This window comes from Balaenoptera acutorostrata, chromosome 17, assembly GCF_949987535.1.
Source record: "Balaenoptera acutorostrata chromosome 17, mBalAcu1.1, whole genome shotgun sequence".
In the NCBI taxonomy this organism is placed as follows: domain Eukaryota; kingdom Metazoa; phylum Chordata; class Mammalia; order Artiodactyla; family Balaenopteridae; genus Balaenoptera; species Balaenoptera acutorostrata.
In genome coordinates, this window is record NC_080080.1 from 52,802,128 (window position 1) to 52,830,127 (window position 28,000).

Here is a 28,000-nt window from a genome sequence, read left to right on the forward strand (position 1 = left end):
ATAGATAGCTAGTGGGAACCTGCTGTATAGCACAGGGAGCTCAGTTTGGTGCTCTGTGATGACCTAGATGAGTGGGATGAAGGGTGGGAGAGAGGTCCAAGAGGGAGGGGATATAGGTATACATATAGCTGATTCACTTCATTGTACAGCAGAAACTAATACAACATTGTAAAGCAATTTTACTCCAATTAAAAAAAAAATTAAAAAAAATAATGCATTCCTTTTTTTCCCATTATATGGCTGTACCATAGTTTAATCATTCAGTCACTGAAGAACATCTAAGTTGTTTTCTGTTTGGGCTTATGACCCCAAAAAATCTGCTATTGAACATCTGTGTACAGGCTTTTGTGTGAACACAAGTTTTTAGTTCTCTGGGATAAATGCTCAAGTGTGCAATTGTTGGTCCATATGATATGATAGTTTTATAAGAAATGATGCAGTTTCTCCATATTATTGCCAACATTTGGCGATGTTACTTTTTTTATTTTAGCCATTTTGATAGATGTGTAGTGATAGATCACAGCAGTTTTAATTTGTATTTCATAATGGTCAGTGATGTTCTAGATCTTTTCATGTGCTTATTTGCCATCTGTATATCTTATTTTGTGAAATGTCTGTTCATGTCTTTTGCTCAATGTATACTTGGATTCTTTTGATTTTTTGCTAGTAAGTTTTGAGAGTTTTTTATGTACTCTAGATACTAGACCTTTGTCAGATATGTAGCTTGCAAGTATTTTCTCCCACTCTGTTGCTTGCCTTTCATCCTTCTAACAGGATCTTTTACAGAGCAAAAGTTTTTAATTTTAATCAGGTACAATTTATCCATTTGTTTCTTTTATGGACTATGCTTTTGGTGTCAAAGTTAAGAATTCTTTGCCTAGTCCTAGACACAGAAGAATTTCTCCTTTTTTTCTAAGAGTTTTATAGTTTTATATTCAGCACACAGTTTATGATCCATTTTGAGTTAATTTTTATATAAAGTATGAGTTTTAGGATAAAGTTCATTTTTTTGCCTTGGATGTCCAGTTGTGCCAGAATGACATGTTGAAAGGGCTGTTCTTCCTCCTCTGAATTTCTTTCATACTTTTGTCAAAAATCAGTTGGTGCATTTTTAATGGTAGCATTAATGTTTTGTCCCCAAACATGAAGGTCTGTCCCCTGCAACAGAAAACTGATAGTAATCAAGACTAGGGCAGTGGGAATTTCCTGGCAGTCCAGTGGTTAAGACTCAGTGCTTTCACTGCCATGGGCCCAGGTTCAATCCCTGGTCAGGAAACTAAGATCCCACAAGCCGTGTGGCGTGGCCAAAATAAATAAATAAATAAATAAGACTATGGCAGTGAAACAGTCAGTACAAATTTCCTTATGAAAATATAATTGCTAAAAGAGAAGGAAAATTATTATGTCCTGCTTTCATCCTAAGGAAAGTTTCAATATAGAGCCAGACTACTAGCACAGTTCTTTCACTGAGTTTCAGCAGTTATCAGCAACTTGTTTAGTTTCATCTTGCTCTTTATTAATCTACTTCTAATAGACACTTTATCTTTTCATTTATTGGTTTAAAGGTCAAAAATTATTTAAGTTTTAGCCACATGCTAAAATAATTTAAGTTAAAGCCTCTTGCTTTAACATGTTTAGTCTGGCTTTTTAGTGCTTCAGTTCAACTTGATGTCTCTTTTAACATTTAGAAGAAGAAGGGAAAGAAGAAACAATGAATTGGGCATTCAGAGTATCTCTTAAATACATGCACCACTCTCTCCTTTATTTCAACATTAAACTGAATACTCATTTTTTATTCTTTCATTATTAGATACTATTAATTATATACCTGAGATATAATTGATGTATCTTTATACTTTCAGAGAAAAGAAGCTGGGCAAATATTTTCCAATCAAGGAAATGTATCTCTGCTAACCATTTACTACTCAATCACTCTTAAGGAAGAATCTATCCAAGAACTTTGCCCAGCCAGACACTGAACTGCCAAATTTCTAAATGGGCAGGGATGGGCAACCTGGTGCTCCAGGGCTTTAAAGTCTGACCACAGGACAGGGATCAAGATAGCGGAGTAAAATGATCCTGAGCTCACCTCCTCAAATGGACACACCAAAACTACAACTACGCATAGAATAACCGTCCTCTGAGAATGACCTGAAAACTAACAGAACAGCTCTTCTACAACTATGGATATAAAGAAAAAAACACATTGAGATGGGTAGGAGTCAGGACTCACATCTCCAGGGTGGCGACCCACAAGCAGGAGGGGTATCACAAACGTGAAGGTCCTCCTTCAGGAGTGAGAGGTCTGAGCCCCACATTGGGCACCTCAGCTTTGGGGACCTTCACCAAGTAGACAAGCTCCCATAATATCTGGCTTTGAAAACCAGCAGGGCTTACATCTAGAAGAGCCAGTGGGCTATGGGGAACCAAGACTCTGCTCTTGAAGGGCTCACATGCAAACTCACTACAAATCTGAGCATAGAGGCAGCAGTTTGAAAAGCACCTGACCATAAGTGAAGAAGATTTATTGACTAACTTTAGGGCAAGTGCCAAAAAGGCAGGGGTCTGCTGGAACTTTATCTGGGGACCAAAGTGCTGGTGGATGCCATTTTTATTCTCCTCTACCTAGCTGGCCTGGCACTGGCATGCTCCATTTCTGACATTCACCATCTACATTGCTAGCACCCCTTGCCCCACCTTGGCATTCCCCTCCTGACCTGCCCCACCCAACCAGCCTGCCCTAGTCAGCACCCGTCCAATGCAGCTCCCACATTGCCACATTTTGTTGGTGGCCCAAGACCAGACTATCACCCCTCAGATTAGCTACTGCCTCTCCACACTCAGCCGGTGGCCTCTGCCAGGATAGGTGCCCCTCCTAGAGTGGTTCCCAACTTACCACACCCAGTTGGCATCCTTGGATCAGACAGGCACCTCTCCAAAGTGACTCCCACCGCAGGGGCAACCCTACCCACCAGTGCACCCACAACAATCATGGCACCACCAAAATAAAGAGCACATGCAGCCTACATGGGGGACACATCTGGAACACCAGGATCTAGTAACAAGGAGGGATTGCTTTTCTAGGCCCCAACTTTCTACATAAGGCCACTCCTTCAAGACCAGGAGACATAACTGATCTACCTAACACATAAACAAACACAGAGAGGTAGGATAAATGAGGAAACAGAGAAATATGGTCAAAACAAAAGAATAAGACAAAACCTCAGAAAAAGGATGAAACGAAATTGAGATAATTAATCTAATAAAGAGTTAAAAGTTATGGTCATAAAGATGCTCACCAAAATCAGGAGAAAACTGGATTAACACAGTGAGAACTTCAACAATGAGATAGAAAATATAAAAAAGAACCACTTAGAGGTGGAAAATACTATAACTAGAATGAAAAATACACTAGATAAATTAACAGCAGATGAGCTGATTCAGAAGGACAGATCAGTGAACTGGAAGACAGAGTAGTGGAAATCCCCTAATCAGAACAGCAAATTAATTAATTTAAAAAGAATTTTAAAAAGACAGGATAGTTTAAGAAATCTCTGGGACAACTTCAAGCATACTAACATCCACATTATATGGGTCCCAGCAGGAGAAGAGAGACAGAAAGGGACAGAAAATTTATATGAAGAAATAATGGCTGAAATCTTTCCTAACCTGAAGAAAGAAACAGATGTCCAGGTACAGGAAGCAGAGTCCCAAATAAGATGAACCAAAAAGACACACTCCAAGACACGTCATAATGAAAATGTCAAAAGTTAAACACACAATCTTAAAGGCAACAAGAGGAAAACAACTAGTAATGTATAAGGAAATTTTCTGCAGAAACATTACAGGCCACAAAGAACTGGAACAATATATTTAAAGTACTGAAAGGAAAAAACTTACAAGAATATGCTAACTGCAAGGTTATTATTCAGATTTGGAGATATAAAGAGTTTCCCAGAGAGGCAAAAGCTAAAGGTATTTATCACCACTAACCTGCCTGTAGAAGAAAGGTTAAAGGAACTTCTTTCAGCAAAAAAGAAAAGGCCATAACTACCAATAAGAAAATACAAGAAACAAACAGTCTCACTGGTAAACACAAATATATAGTGCAGATAGTGGATCAATGACTTACAAAGCTAGTATGAATGTTAAAAAACAAAGGTAGTAAAATCAACTATGTCTACAATAATTAGTTAAGGGATACACAAAATAAAAAGATGTAAAATGTGCTATCAAAACTCAAAAACCTATAAGAGATACACAAAAAATAAAGAGAAAATAATCCAAATGTAACACTAAAGATAGTCATAAAATCACAAAGGGAGAAAACAAGAGAAGAAGAAAGGAACAGAGAGGAATTATAAAAACAAGAAAACAGGGCTTCCCTGGTGGCGCAGTGGTTGAGAGTCTGCCTGCTAATGCAGGGGACACGGGTTCGAGCCCTGGTCTGGGAGGATCCCACATGCCGCGGAGCGGCTGGGCCCGTGAGCCACAGTTGCTGAGCCTGCGCGTCTGGAGCCTGTGCCCCACGACGGGAGGGGCCGCGATAGAGAAAGGCCCGCGCACCGCGATGAAGAGCGGTCCCCGCACCGCGATGAAGAGTGGCCCCCGCTTGCCACAACTGGAGAAAGCCCTCGCATGAACCGAAGACCCAACACAGCCAAAAATAAATAAATAAATAAATAAATAAGAAAATCCTTTAAAAAAAAAAAAAAAAAAAAACAAGAAAACAATCAACAAAATGGCAATTAGTACATATGTATCATTACTTTAAATGAACTAAATGTCCCAATAAAAATACATAGAGTTGCTGAATGAACACAAAAACAAGACCCATTTACATAATGCCTGCAGGAGACACACTTCAGATCTGAAGATACACAAAGACTGAAAGTGAAGGAATGGAAGAGGTATTATATGCAAATGGAAACAAAAAGAAAGCTGGGGTAGCAATACTTATGTCAGACAAAACAGACATAAAAACAAGGTTCTAAAAGAGATTTTTAAAAGGATATTGCATAATGATACAGGAATCAATCCAACAAGAGGATATAACACTTTAAAACACTAATGCACCCAAAATAGCAGACCTAAATATATAAAAGAATATTAACAGACATAGAAAGAGAAATTGACAGCAAAACAATATAGTAAGGGACTCTAATACACCATTTACAGCAAAGGATAGATCATTCAGACAGAAAATCAATACGGAAACACTGGCCTTGAATGATATATTAGACCAATAAACTTAATAGATATATAGAGAACATTCCATCCAAAACAGCAAAGTACACATTGTTTTCAAGTGTACATGGAACATTCTGTAGGATACAACACATGTTAGGCCACAAAACAAGTCTCAATAATTTGAAGAAGATTTAAATCATGTGAAACATCATTTCTAATCACAACAGTATGAGACTAGAAATCAACTACAATTATTATTTTTTTAATTTTATTTATTTATTTATTTATTTATGGCTGTCTTGGGTCTTCGTTTCTGTGCGAGGGCTTTCTCTAGTTGCGGCAAGTGGGGGCCACTCTTCATCGTGGTGCACAGGCCTCTCACCATCGCGGCCTCTCTTGTTGCGGAGCACAGGCTCCAGATGCGCAGGCTCAGCAATTGTGGCTCACGGGCCTAGTCGCCCCGTGGCATGTGGGATCTTCCCAGACCAGGGCTCAAACCCGTGTCCCCTGCATTGGCAGGCAGATTCTCAACCACTGTGCCACCAGGGAAGCCCCTACAATTATTTTTAAAACTGAAAAAAAAAAAACAGATGGAGTCTAAACAATATGCTATACAACAACCAACGGGTCACTAAAAATATCAAAGAGGCAATAAAAAAAAATACCTGGGGACAAATGAAAATGGAAGCATAACATTACAAAATCAATGTGAGGCAGCAAAAGCAGTTCTAAGAGGGAAGTTTATAGTAATACAGACCTACCTCATAAAGCAAGAAAAATATCAAAAAAAATTATATTCTTATACCTAAAGGAACTACAAAAAAAGAAGATACAAAGCTCAAAGTTAGAAGGAAGGAAATAAAAAAGATCAGAGCAGAAATAAATGAAACAGAGACCAAAAAAACAATAAAAAAGATCAATGAAACTAAGAGCTGGTTCTTTGAAAAGATAAACAAAATTGATAAACCTTTAGCCAGACTCATCAAGAGATAGAGAGAACCCAAATATATAAAATCAGAAATGAAAGAGAAGTTGCCTCTGACACCACAGAAATACAAAGGATCATAAGAAACTATCAAAATGGACAATCTGGATGAAATGGATAAATTCCTAGAAATGTACAATCTTCCAAGACTGAATCAGGAAGAAATAGATAATATGAACAGACCAATTATCAGTAAAGAAAGTGAATCAGTGCTAAAAAAATTAAAAAAAACAAACCCCCAACAAACAAAAGTCCAGGACAAGACAGCTGTACACGTGAATTTTACCAATCATTTAAAGAAAAGTTAACACTTAACCTTCTCAAACTATTCCGAAAAATTGAAGAAGGAACACTTCCAACCTCTTTCAACAAGGTTGGCATCATCCTGATACCAAAACCAGATAAAAACCTCACACACACAAAAAAATTACAGTCTAATATACTTGATGAACATAGGTGCAAAAACCCTCAATGAAATATTAGCAAACCAAAGTCAATGATACATTAAAAGGATCATGCACTATGATCAAGTGGGATTTATTCCAGGGACTCAAGGAGGGTTCAGAAAGGCTATCATCAAAAAGACAAAATATAACAGGTGTTGGTGAGGATGTGGAGAAAAGGAAACCCTTGTTCACTGTTGGTAGGAGTGTAAACTGGTACAGCCACTACGGAAAACAGTATGGAAATTTCTCAAAAAATTAAAAATAGAACTACCATATGATCCAGCAACTCCACTTCTGGGTATTTACCCAAAGAAAATAAAAACACTAATTGGAAAAGATATATGCACCTCAATGTGTATTGCAGCACTATTTACAGTAGCCAAGATATGGAAGCAACCTAAGTGTCTATTTGATAGATGAATAGATAAAGAAGATGTGATATACATGTATATCACATATATATGGTGGAATATTGCTCAGCCATAAGAAATAATGAAATCTTGCCATTTGGGACAAACTGGGTGAGCCTAGAGGGTATTATGCTAAGTGGATTAAGTCAGATAGAGAAAGACAAATACCTTATGATTTCACTTACAAAACTAACTAAACTAAACTAAAACAGACTTATAGATACAGAGAACAAATGGATTGTTGCCAGAGAGAAGAAGAGTAAGGGGATAGGCGAAATAATTGAAGGGAATTAAGAGGTACAAACTTTCTGTTATAAAATAAATAAGTCATGGGGATGTAATACACAGAATAAAGAATATATTGTATTAAAAATATACAATAATATTGTATTAATTTTAAATGGTGACATCTGGTAACTAGACTTATCATGGTGATCATCTCATAATATACGTAAATGTTGAATCACTATGTTGTACACCTGAAACTAATATAATATTGTATGTCAATTACACTTTAATTTTTAAAAAGCTGATCAAAACTACACACAAGCCACCAGAGTTTAGACTTCTGTTCAACAGTCCTGTACCCCAGTGTGCAGAATCATAACCTAACTCCACTTATTTGATGATCAGCACCCTGAATTCTCCTCCATTGCCTAGTCTGATTTATTTCTGTGCTATTTTCAGCTTCTCTGAGGCTCTCTTGTGATTTTGCTTCATTGACTCAGACAGTCTTGGTTTCTCTCTTTTTATAAATTATCTTTCTTTACACTTAAATTATTGAATTGCTCCAAAGGGAAGCCCTTCCTGCCAGGAGCTCTCCACTGGCATCCTTATGGAGGAAGTCGATCTCTGCATCATGAGCTTCTGTTCCATCCTCAGGCCACAGCAACATGTACTGCTGCTAAAACAATTACAAATCTGCCTCAAGGTAACTGACATTTTTGAGGGGGGAGTTGAAATTGTTCTACACTATCTTTGTCACACCTGCCTCTTGCTATCCACGATCTCATTCCCAATTTGCTCATAGTAGAAGAAGACAGATCCCAAAGCATTCATCTTCTGTGGTTTAGTAATGATTGGTATTACTGTGCCTTAAAGAAAGGAAACCAAGCCTTGTCCTTTCTCTAGATTTTGTCCTCTCTGATGCAGTAAAACTAACTGGGTGCAGATATCTACTTAGGCAATATTTTCACTTAAGATTAGTAGGTGGATAAGATTAGTAGGTGGATGAGTAGACCCACAGTCTGCCCTGAAGAAATAGCTTATCTCTATTCAGCATGTGATTTCAAAATTTAGATTCAGGGAAAAGTTGGAGAATTTACTTTAGTCTCAAGGTGTAAACTGAATTTCTCAACATAGCTTTTATTGGAGCTCTATATTCTCCACCAGCGAAAATCCCAACTCCTTCACCTGCTTCCTCTTTTTAAACTATTTTGCCTTTTAAATTATGTTCCTACCATCAGAGGAAGAGACCTCCATACAACGCCTGATATGAATATTGAATTTACTGCTTTATAAGCAAGTCAGAGCTATGCTTGGAAGGTTAAGTCTTCCTGAGCAAAGCAAAGAGCTGGTCTTACATAAAGTTTGACACCATGGAGTTCAAGAAAAAATCATTTTCCCTTAGAAATTTCTAAGTCTTCTAATATTTTCTAGAAATTTCTAGTATCCAGTAGTGCCAATGAGAAATCTCATGCCAATCTAATGCTTCTTTATTTATAGGCAATTTTTTCCACTTCTGGAAGCTTTTAGGATTTTTCTCTTTAATCTTAATGTTCTGAGATTTAAACAGTTTGCTAGGTTTGGGTTTTCTCTTACTTATCTCACTCACATTTGGTGATCCTTTTAAATCTAAAGACTTGTGCATTTCTTCAGCTCTAAAAAAAAGGTTTCTCTATAGTTTTAATTAATTTATCTCCTTCTTTTTCTCTATTCTCTCCTTTGGGAACTTATCTAGCTTTTGTTAGAACTTCTAGATCTATCTTTCATGTCTTACTTACCTTTTTTACCATCAATCCTCTTACCACATCTTGCATGCTTTTATATTTCCTGTCCTTCTGTGTTATATTCTGGGAGAATTCTTCAGCTTACTAATTCTCTCTTCAGTTTTGTCCATTCTGCAATTTAGCTAATCTCATAACTTTTTTGTTTTTATTGTTGTTGCTATTTTATTTTTGATTTTTGGATGATTAAAATTTTTATCTCCAAGTCTCTAGTTGATTCTCTTTCACAATTAACATTCTAAGTAACATAAAATAGATTCTCTCTCTTATCTCCATGAAGATATAAATCTTTTATAAAAATTATTGTCTGTTTTGTTCATTTTATTTCCTCAGGTATTAGTTTTTATTTTCTTTAATGCTTCTCATAGTGCTGATTTTGCACAATTGTTTGACAATCTTTGGCTTGTGTGATCATCATTGTATTGAAATTCTCCATAACTTCAGTAGATCAGCTGTATACAAAGGGAGATAATAGATGTGGGCTACCTTAGGGATGGAAGTATTTTATAATCAACATTGTTTATTATCAGCACATAGTGACAATAAAAAGACTGACTTTTAGTTATGTATATTTTTTTAATTATCTGCAGACATTGCCCCCTTTAATTGCCATCATCTGGGGAAGATCAGTCCCACTAAACCCTCTCTCACTCCACCTCCTCAATTCATCCCACCACGTGATAAGCCATTGCTATGGATTCTGTTCCATTTACTGTCTTCTTTCTACAGTGATTGTGGGGGAAAACATTGCTAAGAAAAAAATAGATAAGCAACAAGGATTACAGTAAAGCACTATGAATTATACCCAATATCTTGTAATAACCTATAATGGAATATCTGAAATTACATCAGCCAAAAAACTGAATCACTATGCTGTACACCTGAAGCTAACACAATTTTGTAAATAAACTATACTTTAATTTAAAAATTGCTAAGGGTATAACACTAACTCATTGTCTGGGCATATAGTCCCTTATTCCCTCTGAGTTTTGCCATCCACCTGGGATACAGCTCTGCTTCTCCAGTCCAAAACCCGTATTACTGCCCCACCCTAGAGACAATTGCTTCTGCTTTCATCCACTCCATGCAGACTTGGTGAGAAAGAAGTCAACCTACTTCACTTACTGTGAACATTGTTCCTCATATAATCACCCTAATGGTAGACTGTGGCTCTTGAACCACCCTCTTCAAGGGTAGAGTACTTCCAGAACCCTTCTCACTTTGCAAGAAATATCTGTGAGGGTTTTAGGCAGTGGTTTTCTTCATTAGTAATAACAACAGTGGCCTGCTCTAAGCGCTTCATAATTTGTGAGAATTTGTGAGAATTAAATGAGTTAATGAGTACATGAAGCCATGTACCTTCTGTCACTAAAAAACTTCTCACATTTCCTATTTTCCAGCTAGCAATTTCCTGTTTTCCATCACTGTAGATTTTCTTAATCATCTTTTCTGTCATTTCTAGAGATTTATGGCATTCAGCATATTATCTTGATCTAATTTTTTATCTGCTTCTTAAAATAGATTTACCCTTTTTTTTTCTAGACGTGTAAGCATTCTGTAATAGTCTGCTCAGGCTGTCATAACAAAATACCACAGACTGGGCAGCTTAAACAACAGAAATTTATTTTCTCACAGTTCTGGAAGCTAGAAGTCCAGACCAAAGGGCTGTCATAGTTTGTTTGTTAAGACTTCTCTTCCTGGCTTGTAGACAGCTACCTTCTTATTATGTCCTCACTTGGCCTCTCTTCTGTAAATGTACAGAGAGAGAGAGAGCTCTCTGGTGTCTCTTCCTCTTCTTATAAGGACACCAATCCTGTTGGATTAGGATCTCACCCTTATGACGCTATTTAACTTTAATTACCTTCCTAAAGGTCCCATCTCCAAATAGTCACATTGGGGGTTATGATATCAACATATGAATTTGGGGGGGACAATATTCAGTCCATAGCACATTCTAATAGATCAATTCTTAAAGAAAACAGCAATTTACTCAGAGGAAGCTAATAAGTAAGAACAAATGTAAGGACACGTGTAAAATGAAAGAGAAGGATATTAACTAAAGAATCTTCAAAGTGAATACAGAGTATGGTATCTTTCCTGATGAAAACTACTGTGCAAAAATATCTGTAGCATAAATGAATGTGACATTCAAAATGCGCCTCAACTTCCCCAAGACACCAATTTTCAGGAACATTTGTGAACATATTCTTTGACTCATTCAGGCTGATATTGTATAAAAGAAATTATAAAAACATAGTTGTTGCTTACTTTACTCTCAAACCTGAAACTCTTTAGGGAATTTAAGATGTTTATTAAAATGAAATATATTAGTATTAAGATGATTTCATGTTGATATTGATATGCTATAAAAGAAATCCAAATTCTCTTTCCAATTGGGTAAAGATTTGGAAAGGGTTACTATTCTTGTGTTGTTGATGTGTTTGTATGTGTATATGTGTGCATATACATGTACATATGGGACTTATGGATATAAATTTAAAATCTATGTGGCAATATTTTTGTAACTTTTTGGTGACTTTAGTCTTAAGTAGTCACTTAACTTTTAACAAACTTAGGCACCACCACACTTATTATGGACCATTAGAATGTGATTCATAACAATAAAAATAAGCATTATGTACACAACCTCCAGCACTTACAGATTAACAGAAGAAGAGATCTAGAGAGTAGACTGCTGGAAGAGGTTTGCAAACAAGATTTGGAGCCATAAATGTATCGTAGGCTGTTCTACACAGATCAAGAATAATTTAGGTTAGGAAATTGTGTATCATAATATCCATATGTACAAATTAATGTGTACAAACTATACCATATGTAGAAGTGAAATGTGACAACTCAAAATTTTCACAGTATTTAGAGGTAAATGTGAGAAGACAGCAAAGTGAGAATTGGTTAAGTTATATATTAATGACCCAAGTTTTTGCTTAAAATTTGTAGGTTTTATGATAGAGCACAAGATACATTGTTTAAAACCAGAATTTTGTCCAAATTTCAAGTATTTTTGTTCACAAATTTAATCCTACAAAAATTTTCACTTATTCAAATCAGATTTCTTTTCTTCAAATGTAAATTTTGAGGACATCTCTTTGAATTTATCGTTAATTAATACAAATACAAGACTGAAAAAATGACCTGCTCCTCTCCCCGTCCCAAACTTCCCATATTAGAAAATAATATTTTTTTTATTGAAATATAGTTGATGTACAATATTATGTTATTTTTAAGTATACTGCATGGGGATTTGACATTTTCATAAATTATGAAATGATCACCACCATAAGTCTGGTAACCATCTGTCCCCTAATAAAGTTATTAAATATTATTGACCATATTTATTATTATGTATATTACATCATGTGTCTTATTTATAACTGGAAGTCTGTACCTCTTAATCCTTTTTATCAGTTTTACCCACCCCTACCTCTTCCCTTCTGGCAACCACCCATTTGTTCTCTGTATCTATGAGCCTGTTATACTTTTGTTTATTTGTTTTTCGAATCCACATATAATTGGGATCATACATTATTTGTCTTCTTCTAGCTGATTTATCTCACTTAGGGTAAGGCTCTAGATCCATCCATGTTGTAAAAAATGCCAATATTTTTTTATGGCTGAATAATATTATATTATGTGTGTGCGTATATATATATATACACCACATCTTCTTTATCCACTTGTCTACCAATAGACACTTAGGTTGCTTCAATATCTTGGCTACTGTAAATAGTGCTACAATATACATTGGGGTGCATATATCTTTTCCAATTAGTGTTTTATTTTCTTTGGGCAAATACCCAGAAGTGGAGTCTCTTGATCATATGGTAGTTCTATTTTTAATTTTTTGAGAAACTTCATACTGTTTTCCATAGTGGCTGAATCAATTTACACTTTCACGAACAGTGCATGAGGTTTTCCTTTTCTCCACATCCTCACCTACTCCTGTAATTTTTTAATAGCCATTGTGATGGGTGTGAGGTGATATCTCATTGTGGATTTGATTTGGAGTTCCCTGATGATTACTAATGTTGAGCAACTTTTCATGTGTCTTCTGGTTATCTGTATGTCTTCTTTAGAAAAATGTCTATTCAGATCCTACACCTATTTTTTAATCAGGTTTTTTGTTCTTTTGATGTTGAGCTGTATGAGCTCACTTTATATTTTGGATATTAATCCCTTATTGGATATATTGTTTGCAAATATATTCTCCCCATCAGTAAGCTGAATTTTTATTTTGTTGCTAGTTTCCTTTCCTGTGCAAAAGCTTTATAGTTCGATGTAGTCACATATGTTTATTTTTGTTGTGTTCTCCTTGCCTGAGGAGACAGATCCAAAAAATATTGCTAAAACCAATGTCAAAGGGCATGCTGCTTATGTTTTCTTCCAGGAGTTTTGTGGTTTCAGGTCTTACATTTAATTCTTTAATACATTATGCGTTTATTTTTGTATATGGTGTGGGAAAGTGGTGCAGTTTGATTCTTTTGCATGTAACTGTCCAGTTTTCCCGACATCATTTATGGAAGAGTCTTCCATTGTATAGTCCTGTTTCTGTTGTCATATTTAATTGACCATATATGTGTGGGTTTATTTCTGGGGTCTTTATTTCATTCCATTGTTCTATGTGTCTGTTTTTGGTCAGTACCATAATGTTTTTATTACACTACACTAGGTTTGTTATAAAGTTTGAAATCAGAAAGCATGATAAATTCATCATTTTTCTTTTTCAGGATTGCTTTGGCTGTTAGAGATCTTTTGTGTTTCCATACAAATTTTAGAATGATTTCTTCTAGTTCTGTGAAAAATGACATTGATATTTTGAGTACAAGATTTTTGCCTCCTTGGTAGGATATTTTTCCATGGGTAATTTTTTTGTTTTGTTTTGGATGCAATAGTGAGTGGGATTGTTTTCTTAATTCTCTTTCTGATAGTTCATTATTAGTGCTTAGAAATGCAACAGATTTTTGTATATTAATTATGTATCATACAACTTTACTGAATTCATTAATTAGTTCTAATAGTTTTTTGCTGGTGTCAAAGATTTTCTATATATATTACCATGTCATTTTCAAATAGTGACAGTTTTACTTCTTCCTTTCAAATTTGAAAGCTTTTAATTTATTTCTTGTCTGATTGGTGTGACTAGGACTTCCAATAATATGTTGAGTAAAAGTGGCAAAAGTATACTTATCGTGTTCCTGAACTTAGAGGAAAGGCTTTCAGCTTTTCACCATTGAGTAAGATGTTGGCTGTGGATTTGTCATACATGGCCTTTTTCATGTTGAGATATGTTCCCTCTTTACCCACTTTGTTGAGAGTTTTTATCATAAATATCTTGTCCTGGACTTTTGTTTGTTGGAGTTTTTAGTACAGACTCACTTTCATTATTGATAATTGGTCTATTCATATTTATCTATTTCTTCTTGATTCACTCTTGGAAGACCGTACATTTCTAGGAATTTATCCAGTTCTTCCAGATTGTTCATTTTATTGGTGTATAATTGCTCATGTTATGATCCTTTGTATTTCTGCAGTATCAGAGGAAACTTCTTTCATTTCTGATTTTATTTTATTTTATTTACTCTGATTTTATTTATTTATTTCTCTTTATTTCTTGATGAGTCTGGATAAAGGTTTGTCAATTTTGTTTATTTTTTCAAAGAACCAGCTCTTAGTTTCATTGATCTTTTCTATTTATTTATTTGTTTGTTTGTTTGTTTGTTTAGTTTTGGTCTCTCATTTATTTCTGCTCTGAACTTTATTATTTCCTTCATTCTAACTTTGAGCTTTGTTTGTTTTTGTTTTTTCTAGTTCTTTAGATTTAAAGATAGAGTGTTATTTGAGATTTTTCTTGCTTTCTGAGGTAGGTCTGTATCTCTATAAACTTCCTTCTTAGAACTGCTTTTGCTGCCTCCCATTGATTTTGGAATGTTGTGTTTTCATTTTCATTTGTCTTCAGGTATTTTTTTATTTTCTCTTGGATATTTTTAGTGACCCACTGGTTGTTTAGTGGCATATTGTTTCGACTACAAGTGTTTGTGTGTTTTGCATTTTTTTAAATTGTAGTTGATTTCTAGTCTTATACTCTTGTGGTCACCAGAGATATATGCTCTAAACGTGTCCCATGTGGGCTGTGAACCCCCGTCTGCTGTGGTAGGTCTGACTTCTGTGGGCACACTGTTAAGCAAGGCTTTCCCCAGCCCACTTGACTGCAAGGCCTTGCTTCATGCAGTGACTGTGGCCCAGTGGTAGGTGGGGCTGGGTCCCCACATGCCTGGCTGCTAAGCCTGGGGGCCATGGGGCCACAAGACTGGTACCAGCCTTCCAGTGGTCACAGCCAGATCCCTTCGTGGATAAGAGGCAGTGGGTCTGGTGCCAGTCCACTGGTAGGCAGGTAAGCCCCCAGTGCTAATATGCTAGAGGGAGGATTCCTAAATGACACTTTCCAGCACCAGTGTCCACACAGTGCAACAAGCTCCCAAAAATGTCTGCAGCCAGCATTTTCATCCCCAGGGGGAGGCCCAGTTGCCTCCTGCCTCTCCAGGAGGCTTTTCAAGATGAGCAAGGGGATCTGACCCACGTTCCTCTTAAACTATTGCCTCTGTGCTAAGACATGTAGAGAGTGAGATTTTACATGCACCTTTTTAAAGCAGAGTCGTTGTTTCCTGTAGCCTTCTGGCTCTCCCAAACATAAGCCCCACTGGTTTTCAAAGCTGGACACTTCAGGGGTTCATCTCCCCAATGCAGGACCACCAGTCTGAGGAGCCCAATTTGGGGCTCAGATCCCTCACTCCTTGGGGAGGACCTCTCTGATTGTGATATTCCTCCCATTTGTGGATCACTGACCCAGGAATGTGGGTCCTGACTATACCATGTCTCCACCCCTCCTACCCATCTTGTTGTGGTCCCGTCTTTATATCTTTAGTTGTAAAATTATTTCTGCTAGTCTTCAGGTCTTTCCCATGCACAGTTGCTCTGTTAGATAGTTGCTCATAGGTAGTTGTAATTTGGATGTACCTGTGTGAGGAGGTGAATTCAGGGTCTTCCTACTCCTTCATTTTGCTCACACCTTTCCTGGAGTATAATTTTCTTTACCTAATTCCTGTCTGTTATTCAAGACAGAAATAGCAAGTTTTAAAGACTTTGACCAACTGGAATTTTTTAAATGAGTTAAGTCATTGAAAAATGAATTAATTCTTAATTAAGCATTAATTAAGAAGAATCTAGCAAAGTTTGCAAAAGCCAAAAATTATTCAAGAAGATCTTATTATAAGAAATAAATACTACTTTTAAATGAATTTAGGAACTAATGAATGGAAATCTAAAATATTATTTAGAGAACAAAGGCAGGTTCTAAGTACTTCTTTTACAAAATACTTGTTAAGACAAATGAAGAGAAAAATGACAAAATTTGATGACATTAAAATTTTCCCCAACCAATTTTCTTAAAAATTACCAATGAAATCTTACTTGCTAAATTTAAAGTCCTCCCCTAGTCCCCATCTTACTCACTTTGTGTTCTGACTTCTTTTGTCAAACTCTTAGCTTCCCCAATTTCTGTGATATTTTTCTCTCTCAGCTTTACTTCTCTAACTGCTACTTCTCGGTTCCTTTACTTGTGCTACTCCTTAAATGTCAGCAAATTCCAAGGTTGTGGCCTCCCAGTCTTCTGTTTTTCTGTATAATTTCCACCATATCCTCTAGATAGATGATTCTTAGTTCAACTTCTCCAGTTCAGTCTCCCTTACTGATAGGGGAGACTCCCTTCTCAACTGCCCGATACACTGAATGTATTATTTATTCACACCTCAAGTTTACCATATATTAATATATTTCTATTTATCTTACAACTTATGTCTCCATCTGAGTTGCCCGTGTGGTATCACAATTATCCACTTTGCTAATTCTATTAGTTTCCTAAGGCTGCCATAACAACTTACCACAAACTGAGTGGCTTAATACAACAGAAATTTATTCTCACAATTCTGGAGTCTAGAAGCCTGAAATCGAGGTATTGGCAAGGTTGGCCCTTCTGGAAGTTCTGAGGGAGAATCTGTTCCATGCCTTTCTCCTAGCTTCTGGCCATTGCCAGCAATCTTTGGTGTTTCTTGGATTGTAGAGGCATCACTCCGATCTCTGCCTCTGTGGACATATGGCACTCTCCCTGTGTGTTTCTTCCATGTTTTCACTTGGCCTTCTTATAAGGAAGGACTCCAGTCATTAGATTAAAGGCCCACTCTACTTCAGTATGACCTCATCTTAACTTAGTTACATCTGTAAAGACCTTATTTCCAACTACAGTCACATTCTGAGGTTCTGGATGGACATGAATTTCGGCAGAACACTATTCAATGTAGTACATTCACCAAACTTGACATTTCCTGCTGTTACATTAATCCACATATTTTAGCTCAACACTCTTCCCTCTTCAAGTCACACGTCTTCCTCACCACAACTAATTATCATCTTCCTTTTTTCAATTACTTTCTAAAACATAGCTAAAAACGTACCTCTTCTTCTTAGAATTCTGTTACGGTTCCTCATTTGTCTCAACGGAACTTTCAAGCCAAATTATAGGTGATTGGAGATTTTATATTAAAAGGTTTGTGCCTTTATTGTCCTCTACAAGGCAGCAGCTAACACATCTTTTCTCAGGCTTTTTCCTTCTTCTTGAATATCTTCCCTTTACATTATTAAAGTATCATTCCTCCTCCTCTGACCACCACCTTCTCATTTTGCCCCATCAAAATTTGTCATCCATTTGTGTTATACTAAAGCAACAATCTTAAACTAGAGAACACGTATCACAGGGTGTACATGAAAACTTTCCTGGAGTCCTAATAAACACCAATAGTTTTAAAACAATCAAGTTCAAGATCTACATTTTACATATGTACTCTTTCTTAAAACTGATATTCCTGAGTACAGCTGCAGACCACGAGTTTTTCTTTCCTACCTTTCTTTTCCCATTGGCTTTTCTCTCACTTTACCAAAGGAAGACCTACTTCTAACCCATCCCAATACTACTATAATACATTGCCCTGGAGTGCAAAAAATTTCTACAATCCCAAACACAAGGACAATTGTTGATTATGTGATTTTTTTGCCTGTATCTGATTGAATTTAGGAAGTAATGAATACTGTCATAATTATCTTATTTGCTATCAAATGTTTTTAAAAATGTGTTTTCTCTGATCCTTATCAAAAAAGAAATAAATTGCCTTTTAACTATAACTAATTCTTATTCTTCCATAAGTACATATACAAATTTAAAAAGTCTTGTCCATCTCAATCAGAGATGGCTACCAATAAAACTTTCATGCTTGTTTATCAAAATTTGTAAAATATACTTACTGTTTCCCAAATTCTTCATCAAGGAATTATGAGGAATAATTCTTTTAAAAATATACATTATGAACTAGAATTATCAAATATAGCTTAAATGAAGCATTGTTATAAAAAGCATATACCTTTTGTTCCCTCTTATACTCCCATTCGGTATTTTGTTTTATGAAATATATATTTCTTCATCTCCATTTTTTTCATTCACAAAATTACCTGAGGAGAAATACATTCATAACTTCTGTATGTATATAGGTGGGAAAGAAGATAGGCAAGGATTACTGTAGAAAAAAGCTGTAAAAAAAGAAAAGAAGGTGGAATAGATTGACATATTAATGCTCAGCTAATATAAAAAGAAAAATACATACGTGAAATATAGCTATGGATTAGAAATGCTGACATGCTTTCTCATACAATTTTTAGCATGTTAACTGTGAGGTATGTTTGCACAGTACAAACTGGTGTTGTTAATTGGCAATTATATGGTCAAATAGGACTTACAGATAATTCAGGAAAAGAAAAACATTCTCCTTAAGTCTTAGGGCTTGAATTAGACATTTTGACAGTTTGAATACCTGACTTTACAGTCAATGATTCACCAATTCTCAACTTTTCTTTTTATGGATTTTTTTAGTGCATTGAGGTACATCAAATAAGGTCAAAAAAGATTGGAAGTAGTGGGTTTATTTATTCAATAAGCATTTATTGAAAACCTACCTTGTCCTAGATCTTGTGGAATATAAAGAAAACATACAGTTCCTGATCTTGAAAATGTCAGTCTATGATAATGTCAAATATAAACATTGTTTCAAACACCCCATATGCACTGGATCACCAAGATCTTGTTGCCAGAACTGTATTCCTGAATGTTTCCTGGGTATCACAAGCAAGGTCCTATCACACAGTGTCTTATAAACACCATGAACTGAACACACACACACACACATACACAAACACACGACTCATTTTTTCCATATGCCCACTACATACAAACATCTCCTTCTGAATTTCAATTTATATTAATGTTTTCATATATCTGGTCTCTTGTAATAGTAATCGTTGTGAATTTAGTCACTTGTAATAAAAACTTAGAAATTATTCTTGATTCTTTATTTGGATTTATCCAAAAAACCCAGAAAGTTCAAATTCTTTGATTTCTGCCTCTAAATAAGTTCTTTAGTCCCTCTCTTTTTCCCTCATCCACTCTAACCTAATCTATTAACTTCTTTCTTTGCCTCCGTGCATTTACACTGCTCCTCTTCAACTCTCCCACTATTGTTACTTTTCCAAAACTTCTATTTGCACATACCCCTCATTTGCTTAATATTCTCTATTGGTTCCTATAAGCCCATAGGCCAATGTTTAAACTCCTAAGCAGATCATACAGGAACCATCATAAGCTGACCCCACTCACCTTTCCAGACCTAACCACCATCACTCCTGACACACTCCACCACCTGGTGCCCTCCACGTACACACTGTCTTCCAGTCACACCAAAATACTTGCTGAACATGTCATATTTTTTTCACATCTTTGAACATATTGTTCTCAAGGCCTGGAAGGCCCTTATTTCATTTTGCTGTCAAAGACCTTCTAATCCTTCCAGACTTAGGATGCTTCCTCTGTGAAGCCACTCCTTGATACCCCAGGCCAAGTTCAGTGTGAGCATAGCATTTTGTACATATTTTTATTACTTACTATTAGCTACTTATTTACATCCTTGCCTCTCCCAATTAAACTATGAACATCCATAGGGCTAGTATCTGTTTAACTTATCTTTCTATTTCCAGTATAAAAAGTAGAAACTCAATAACTGTTTGATGGATGAATAAACTTCTAAGCAGACTAAGATTTTTAAGCAGAAATTTATGAAATGATATAAATGACAACACATCTTAATCAGAAAAAAAGGTTTTCTTGGTTTTGTAGACTGAATGCCCTCCTATTTCTGTATTGTGTACGATGTATCAGATTTTCTTCCATTGTGGCTCCATCTTCTCCATTCTTGAATGGTTTATAGAGGTCTTAGTGGGACACACTTGAAGAATCTTGATGCTGAAGCAGAACTTTAGACATTTGAAAGAGGTATAAGTTATACTATGATAATTATAAGGAGAGAGAGAAAGACACCGATGGTTGGGGAATTTGTAAACAACTAGATTTGTGATATATTTGTAGACCTGGTGGAAAATGGATATTAGTGGAGAGAGGCTCTTTAAATGGAATCCACAGGTTACCCATTTCCAATGTGAACCGCATGGGTTCCAGTTTGGAAGTGAGATGGAGAGGACAACGATGCGTGTGAGGAGGTGAGAACGGATAGAACTTATGGGGGCCTGTGTAGACCCAGTGTCATACTCAGAAGGAAAGTAGAGAGTGAGTTAGAACTCTGAGGAAAAGCTGTGAGGAAACTTAGATCATTATGAAGTATACTAGTTTATACAGTAAGTCCCCTACCTATGAACTTTCAAGTTGCAAACTTTCAAAGACGTGAACATACGTTCACATGTCCAATCATTTAAGTTAGTTCATGTGTCTGGCATACATTGTCACATGCATGCATTCTCTACAAGTGGTTGTGCTTTTGTGTATTTTACTATACAGTATTATATAAAGTACAGTAGTACAGTGTCTTTATTTCAAGCCCAGGATGTCTGGAAGCAAGCGTAAAAGCAGCGATGATGTAGCTGTTATTGATAAGAAGTACCAAGCAATAATGATGGAAACAAAAGTGAAAATAACTGAGAGAGGGGAGTGAGGCGAAAAGATGGTAGACATCGCTCATTCTTATAACATGAATCATTCAACCATCGGCATGATTCTAAAGAACAAGGACAAGGTCATGGAACATGTGAAGTCTGCTGTGCCGATGATGCTGACAATAATGTTGAAGAATCGTGGGGAAGTGATGGAGGAGATGGAGAAACTTCTCCACCCTGTGGTTGCAGGATCAGCATCAGCACTGAGTCCTGCTCAGCTTAATGCTGTTTCAAGAGAAAGCTAAAAGCCTTTATGAAGACTTGAAGAAGAAACACATTGAAGAATCAGAGGGCGCATCTTTTAATGCCAGCCATGGCTGGTTTCATCGATTCAAGGCTAGAGCCAACATTCACAACATAAAAGTAAGTGGCGAGGCAGCGCGTGTAGATACGGTAGCTGCCCAGGAATTTCCTGAAATGCTTCAAGAAATTATTGATGAAGGCACGTATTTGCCCAAGCAGGTTTTTAATGTGAATGTGGCAGGACTGTACTGGAAGGGGATACCAGACCAAAGTTACATCAGTAAGGAGGAAAAGTTGATGCCAACCTATAAAGCAGCAAAGGATAGGCTAACTCTGTTGTTTGGTGGCAATACTTCTGGTGATATGAAGCTGAAGCCTCTCTTAGTTTATCATTCAGAGAACCCAGGAGCCCTTAAAAACATAGCCAAGGGTTCTCTTCCTGTTGTGTGGAAGAGTAACCCCAAAGCCTGGGTTACACAGACCATTTTAAAGGACTGGTTTTTCCACCCTTTATCCCGGAGGTAGAGTAATATTGCTTGGAAAAAGATGTCCCATTCAACATTCTTTTGTTGCTGGACAGTGCTCTGGGCCACCTCCCATTCATAGACGACTTTCATCCCAGTGTCAAAGTAGTGAATCTGCCACGGAATACTTCGTCGTTCATTCAACCTATGGACCAGGGAGTTATAGGGACTTTCAAGAAATATTTATGTCACAATTTTCATCACGCAGTAAAGGTGAGTAACAAATCAGGAACAACCTTGCAACAATTTTGGAAGGACTATAACATCTACAAGGCCATAAAAAAAAAAAAAAAAAAAAACATTGACTTTGCTTGGCATGAGGTTACAGCCGTCACCATGAATGGGGTTTGGAAGAAACTTTGCCCGCAGTTTGGTCGTGATTTTTATGGATTTGAGAAGGTGGATGAGGAGTCCAAAGAGGTCTTCAGAAACTTAGTGACTCTCAGTGAGAAGCTGGAGCTAGATCTGCAAGAGAACAATTTCACTGAACTCCTTGCTGTGAAACACAAGGAGCTTACTAATGAAGACCTGACGGAATTGGAGGCCCAGAGGAAGGACAAAGAGAGACAAGAGGAAGAAGTAACTGAAGAACGAAAGAGACTCATGATGCAGGGAATAGCAAGGGGATTTTCTTTATTTGAGGAGTCACTGTTAGCTTTTGAGGCACAGGACCCGAACATAGAACGGCACACGAAGGTTGCAGCAGCCATTCAGAATGCAATCCAGTGCTACCGTGTCATTTATGATGAGAAAAAAAGAGCTACTACCCAGACATCACTGGATAATTTTTTCAAAAGGGTAGATAGACTTGAATCCAGCAAGGAACCAGAACATGTGCCATCAACGTCAGGTGTGAGTGAAATTGCAGCTTGCCCTCTGTCTCCTATTGCTAACAATCCTTCAGCTCTACCATCTCCCACCTCCTTTCCCTCCTCCAGTCAGTAACTCTTCTTGCCTGTTCACTCGATGCCAGCCCCTATATGCCAGCTGTTGTACTGTACTACTGTACTTTTCAAGGTACTGTACTGTAAAACTGTAAATGTTTTCTTTATTTTTTGTTTGTTTTTAATGTATTATTTGTGTGAAAAAAAAGGTATTATAAACCTAATACAGGACAGTACTATATAGCCAATTGTGTTAGTTGGGTACCTAGGCTAACTTTGTTGGACTTATGAACAAATTGGGCTTACGAACACGCTCTTGGAACGGAACTCGTTCGTATGTAGGGGACTTACTGTATGTTATGCTTTCTATGTTTTCTTAGAAGGGAAGTTCATTAAATCACACTAGATATATTAGTTTTCTACTGCTGAATAACAAGTTATGGCAATTTTAGAGACTTAAAACAACACCCATTTACTAGCTCATAGTTCCATAGATCAGAAGTCTGGTTGGGCTTGTCTGGGTTCTCTGCTTAAGGTCTTACACAGCTGATATCAAGGTGTCAGCCAGGCCTGGCTGGGCTCTTACTTGGAGGCACCAAAGAAGAATCTCCTAAGCTCATTCAAATTATTGGCAAAATGCAGTTTTTTATGGTTGCAGGACTGAGGTCCTTGTTTCCTTGTTAACTAGCCAGGGATCACCCTCAGCTCCTAGAGGCCTCATGCAATTCTTATCAGGGGACCCTTTTCTCCTTCAAAGCCAAAAACGGAGAATTTCTCTCAAGTAAATTTCCCCTTGTGCTTCAAATCTCTGACATTTTCTTCTGTCACTATCTGGAGAAACTCTCTGTTTTTAAAGGGCTCATTTGGTTACATCAGGCCCAGCTATATAATTTCCTTATCTTAAAGTCAACTGAGCCACATAACACAACTAATTATGGGAGTAAAATCCACCATATTCATTTTCCCTGGGATTATGCAGACATGTACACAAAGGAGCCATCTTAGAACTCTGCCTATTGTGTCAACTATAGCTTTTTTTCTTCTCACTATACAGTCTAATGGCAGAACCACAGTCAAGAACACTCATTTGCTATTTCTGGATTCTAATTTTTCAATGACAGATCTATATTGCATGAGCACTATTTCCATCAAATTGAATGCTTAAGTTGTTCTATCCAATTGCAGAAAGGAGCAGTTAATAATCTTGGGTATATAAGGAAGGTGAAGAGACTTAATCCCTTCCCTGTATGTTTCTCCTCATGGGTCCAACTCTGTCACTATTTTTTTTTTTCTCATTTAGTCCAAAAACCAAACCACTTGGAGCCCCTGTTATTAATGAGTATGCCGATGCCCAGCTACACAACCTAGTGAGGAGATTGCGTCAAAGAACAGATTTCTACAAGAGAAAGTTGGTGGAAGGTGATATGTCCTCACCTGAAAGCAGCCCCCAAACTGGTGGGCAGTGTGACCTCAAAGTACCAGGAAGAAGGAGGTTATGAGTGGACATGTATTTTGCAAATGTTTTAGTTTGAGGTTCCCCAAAAGCCAACCCCAAGACAGTGATTTAGCTATAAATATTTTATATTGAGGGTGCTCCAGGAGGTGAGTGTGAGCAAGAGAGACAGAGAAGGGAGTTAAGACAATAAAGGTGTGTTAATGAAGCATTACTGCTGTGGGTCACTGGGGCTTGAGCCAGCTGAAAATCTGTGTGGATGACACATCAGAATTATCCTGAAGGAGGAGGAAGCTGGGGTATCAACACATCAACTCCTGTCCTTCATTGGCTGAGGGTTGCTGCTGGGGAATGTTGCTAATACTCCAGCATTTTAAGCAAGCCAGCTGGGAGAAATCCCCGAGGCAGAGAGATGCAGGAACCTTCTGCACATGACCTCTGGCCCACAGAATATGCACAGGCCAACAACAATATCTGTTATAGCAAGTTTTATTGTAAATATTAATTAATAATACCCATAATAAACAAAGCACTTATAATAAGAATACAAGAATACTACCTGAGTACACAACAGAGCAAAGGACATCAGTGAACTAATCACATAAGGAGAGAGAAAATTATCAGTCTATCTAATAATTACAGAAATGTGCTTATGAAAAATTAATATGTACAATAAAGTAGAGCACAAAAGTGATATATATGTCATATATACATAGATACATGTTGTATATATGTATATATATAGTATATATACATATATATACCATGATTATATCTATATAAAATGTTTATAAATGTATAGAAAAAGTAGAGAAGAAAGTGTGTTGTTTAATAACAGATAAATAAAAACTAAATTGTTAATTACATGGGATGGAGTTGAGGATTTCCTTATAATTCTGTATGAAGAAAGTTGGATTTTCAAAATGAACTATGTATTATATACAGTTTCTTTTTAAAGAGAAGGGTCTAAAATATAGTCATTATAGCTTGATAAAGATTTGTTGAAAGAATATTTTGAACTTTACTTACCCATAACTGGAAGGATATAAATGAAGCTAAAGAAGCATGAAACTAGGGGACTTCCCTGGTGGTCCAGTGGTTAAGACTTTGCCTTCCAATGCAGGGGGTGCCGGTTCAATTCCTGGTCAGGAAGCTGAGTCCCACATTCTTTGCGGCCAAAAAACCAAAAGATAAAACAGAAGCAATATTGTAACAAATTCAATAAAGACTTAAAAAAAAAAAAAGAAGCATGAAACTGAAACCTGTGGAATGGTGCACATTTGTAATGTTTCTGTTCAATGTAAATCCAAAGCACTAACTATTTATGCTCCAAAATATGTGGGAATGAAACTTGTATTTAAAATATCCTATTTGTAACATCTTTCGGACACTTAATTTAAACTTTAAACCTGCTATTTATTTCCAAATTTTGATGTTTTCATTACTTGGATATTTTCACAAATGGCAATATTTTAAATGCCATGAAATGCCTCATCTGCCTGTATTGAGAGGGGAAGATTTTGGAATGTTTTGATTCCAAGAAATCCAAGCTTTTTCCTCATTAAGCTAATCTAACCTCTTAAAAATGTTTTCATCTCTTTTTTCCTGTAAAGCAAAGCCCACAGTTTTATCATCAACACAAGAAAGCAGTGCTAAGCTAAAAGAAGAACATTATCAGAAGGTGCCTCTGACAGAGTACCTGAAGCGAATCAGACTTCCAAAAAGCATAGATTCATACACAGGTACCATCAAAGGGTGGACTATCTCAGTGGGAGGGCTGGCTATTACCAAGAACCCCTGAAACCCAAAGTCACAGATGGCTTCCATTTTCTCTAGCCAGTGTTCTGAACCTATCTAGAAAGCAGAATTTAAACTGTATTATCTGCAGTGGGTTGTTTTCCCCTTTCCAGTGAAGATAAGAGATAAAAATATTCCTGTGTGTTTTTAAAATAGTCCAGGGCCTGTCCTGTCCCTAATTAACTTCCAAAAGAAGTCCCAAAGCATTAAGTAATATGTTCACTGCACACCCCCCCCCCAAAAAAAATAATCATTATAAAATGTCTGTCATCCTCCATGGCTTCACATTGTTAATTAATCCAATTGAACAAATCCCCTCCTACAGCTTCCCTTGGGCAGAGGAAAGCCCCGTGTGCAGGGTCATGGACTGCCTTCACTGGCTGATTTGCCCCCTCCCCACTTCAGTCACACCCCTGTGGGCAAGATGCGGCCTTTGGCTCACAAGCCCTGGGTGATCCTGCAGCTTAATTACCAACCAGCATAAAGCCCTTTGAGTCAGTTCTCCTGGACACGGCACCTCTGACTTTTCCTTGGGTTCCCCTTTCCTGATCTAAATAGTACAGTCACTCATGGGGACAGACTCAGTGGCCACTTCTCTAGGAGACAGGAAGAACACTCTCTAATGTCAGAAAAGCTGATTAGATGACTCATCCCTCGTAAACCCCAATGCCTCGGCTCTAGGGGCAGAATTGTGCTGAATGTTTTAAACAGAGTCTCTTACACAAATTGCTAATTTCCAGATGGTAGTGCCCCAACTTTACCAAACTAAGCAACAGAATTATTTTAATGTTTTTTACATGCCATGTGGATTACTCCAGTCGCTATTTTTCTAGATCGATTCTATCTCCTGTGGCTCTTGCTTGTCACCATTGCCTTTAACTGGAACTGCTGGCTCATACCGCTGCGCATCATTTTCCCATATGAAACACCAAACAACGCACGCTACTGGCTTATTACGGACATCATATGTGATACCATCTACCTTTTCGATTTGCTGTTAATCCAGCCCAGACTCCAGTTTATTAGAGGAGGAGACATAATAGTAAGTAGGGCTCGGGAGAAGCACAAACTGACAAAGGAATATCAGATTGAACTACAAAAAAACCAAATTAACAACATTGTGTTATTTAATGTCTGACTGATTGTCTGCATGTATGGGTCTTTAACCACTGGAACCACCAGTATAATAACAATAATAATAACCACAACAATAACAAAACAACCACTGAGCAATCACCACGTGCTGGGGGCCATGCATCTCCCTGTGCCTTAGTTTCCTCATTTTAAAAATGGAAATAACAATAGTACCTTCATAATACTGATGAGAAGACTGAATGAATTAATGCAGGTAGGGTGCCTGGAACTGTGTCTGGTGCCTATCCTCTTTTCACTCTTCACTTTCCAGATTCATCACACCTCATTCCTCATCATCAAATGCAGTGTTTTGTCCACTTCAGAAATATCATTCTTACCCTTAGGAGAAATCATCTTCTCCTGGATTTATTCTCACTGTTGAGGGAATTTCAGAGCCAATCCAATCAATCTAAGACAGAAAGAGAAGACTATGTTTTCACAAGTACACACCCAAATCGTACAGCCTCTTATACCCTGCACCCCACCTCTGGGCCCTTCCCCAGCTAACTAGAACAATGCTTCCTTTCCAACTGATGTCCACTGTGATATCCTCGTCACAGTTGCAGTGAGGGCTGCATGGAACAGATCTTCCAATGTCAAAGTAGGAAGAGCAGAGCAACCAAGTGTATGGCATCTTGGGTTCATATATGTTTTTGAAGAAGAGGGGTAGTCTCCTTAATCTCCTGAATATTTTCTTTTGAATCTCCAGATGATTCTAAGTTATCAAAATGCTGAAAGGAGTTCGGGTCATTTTTTTCTTTAAAAAATATTATTTGTTGAGGAATGCCCCCTATATTTGAAATCTTTGCTA

The 28,000-nt window shown here is 37.0% G+C and overlaps 1 protein-coding gene and 1 long non-coding RNA gene across 2 annotated transcripts in view; one reads left to right on the plus strand and one right to left on the minus strand.

Moving 5' to 3' along the window:
• CNGB3 (cyclic nucleotide gated channel subunit beta 3) overlaps positions 1-28,000 on the plus strand; it is a 150,847-nt gene that overhangs the window by 44,995 nt on the left and 77,852 nt on the right. Inside the window, 4 exon segments of the mRNA XM_007176107.2 lie at positions 21,057-21,061; positions 24,129-24,260; positions 25,872-26,000; positions 26,889-27,097. Of these exon segments, the coding sequence (XP_007176169.2) occupies positions 21,057-21,061; positions 24,129-24,260; positions 25,872-26,000; positions 26,889-27,097 (475 nt within the window).
• On the minus strand, positions 20,366-27,599 carry LOC103010944 (uncharacterized). Its single transcript, XR_450480.1, has 3 exons — positions 27,528-27,599; positions 25,288-25,425; positions 20,366-20,461 (listed from the first exon to the last, which is right to left on the minus strand). It is a non-coding gene; the product is annotated as an uncharacterized LOC103010944 (long non-coding RNA).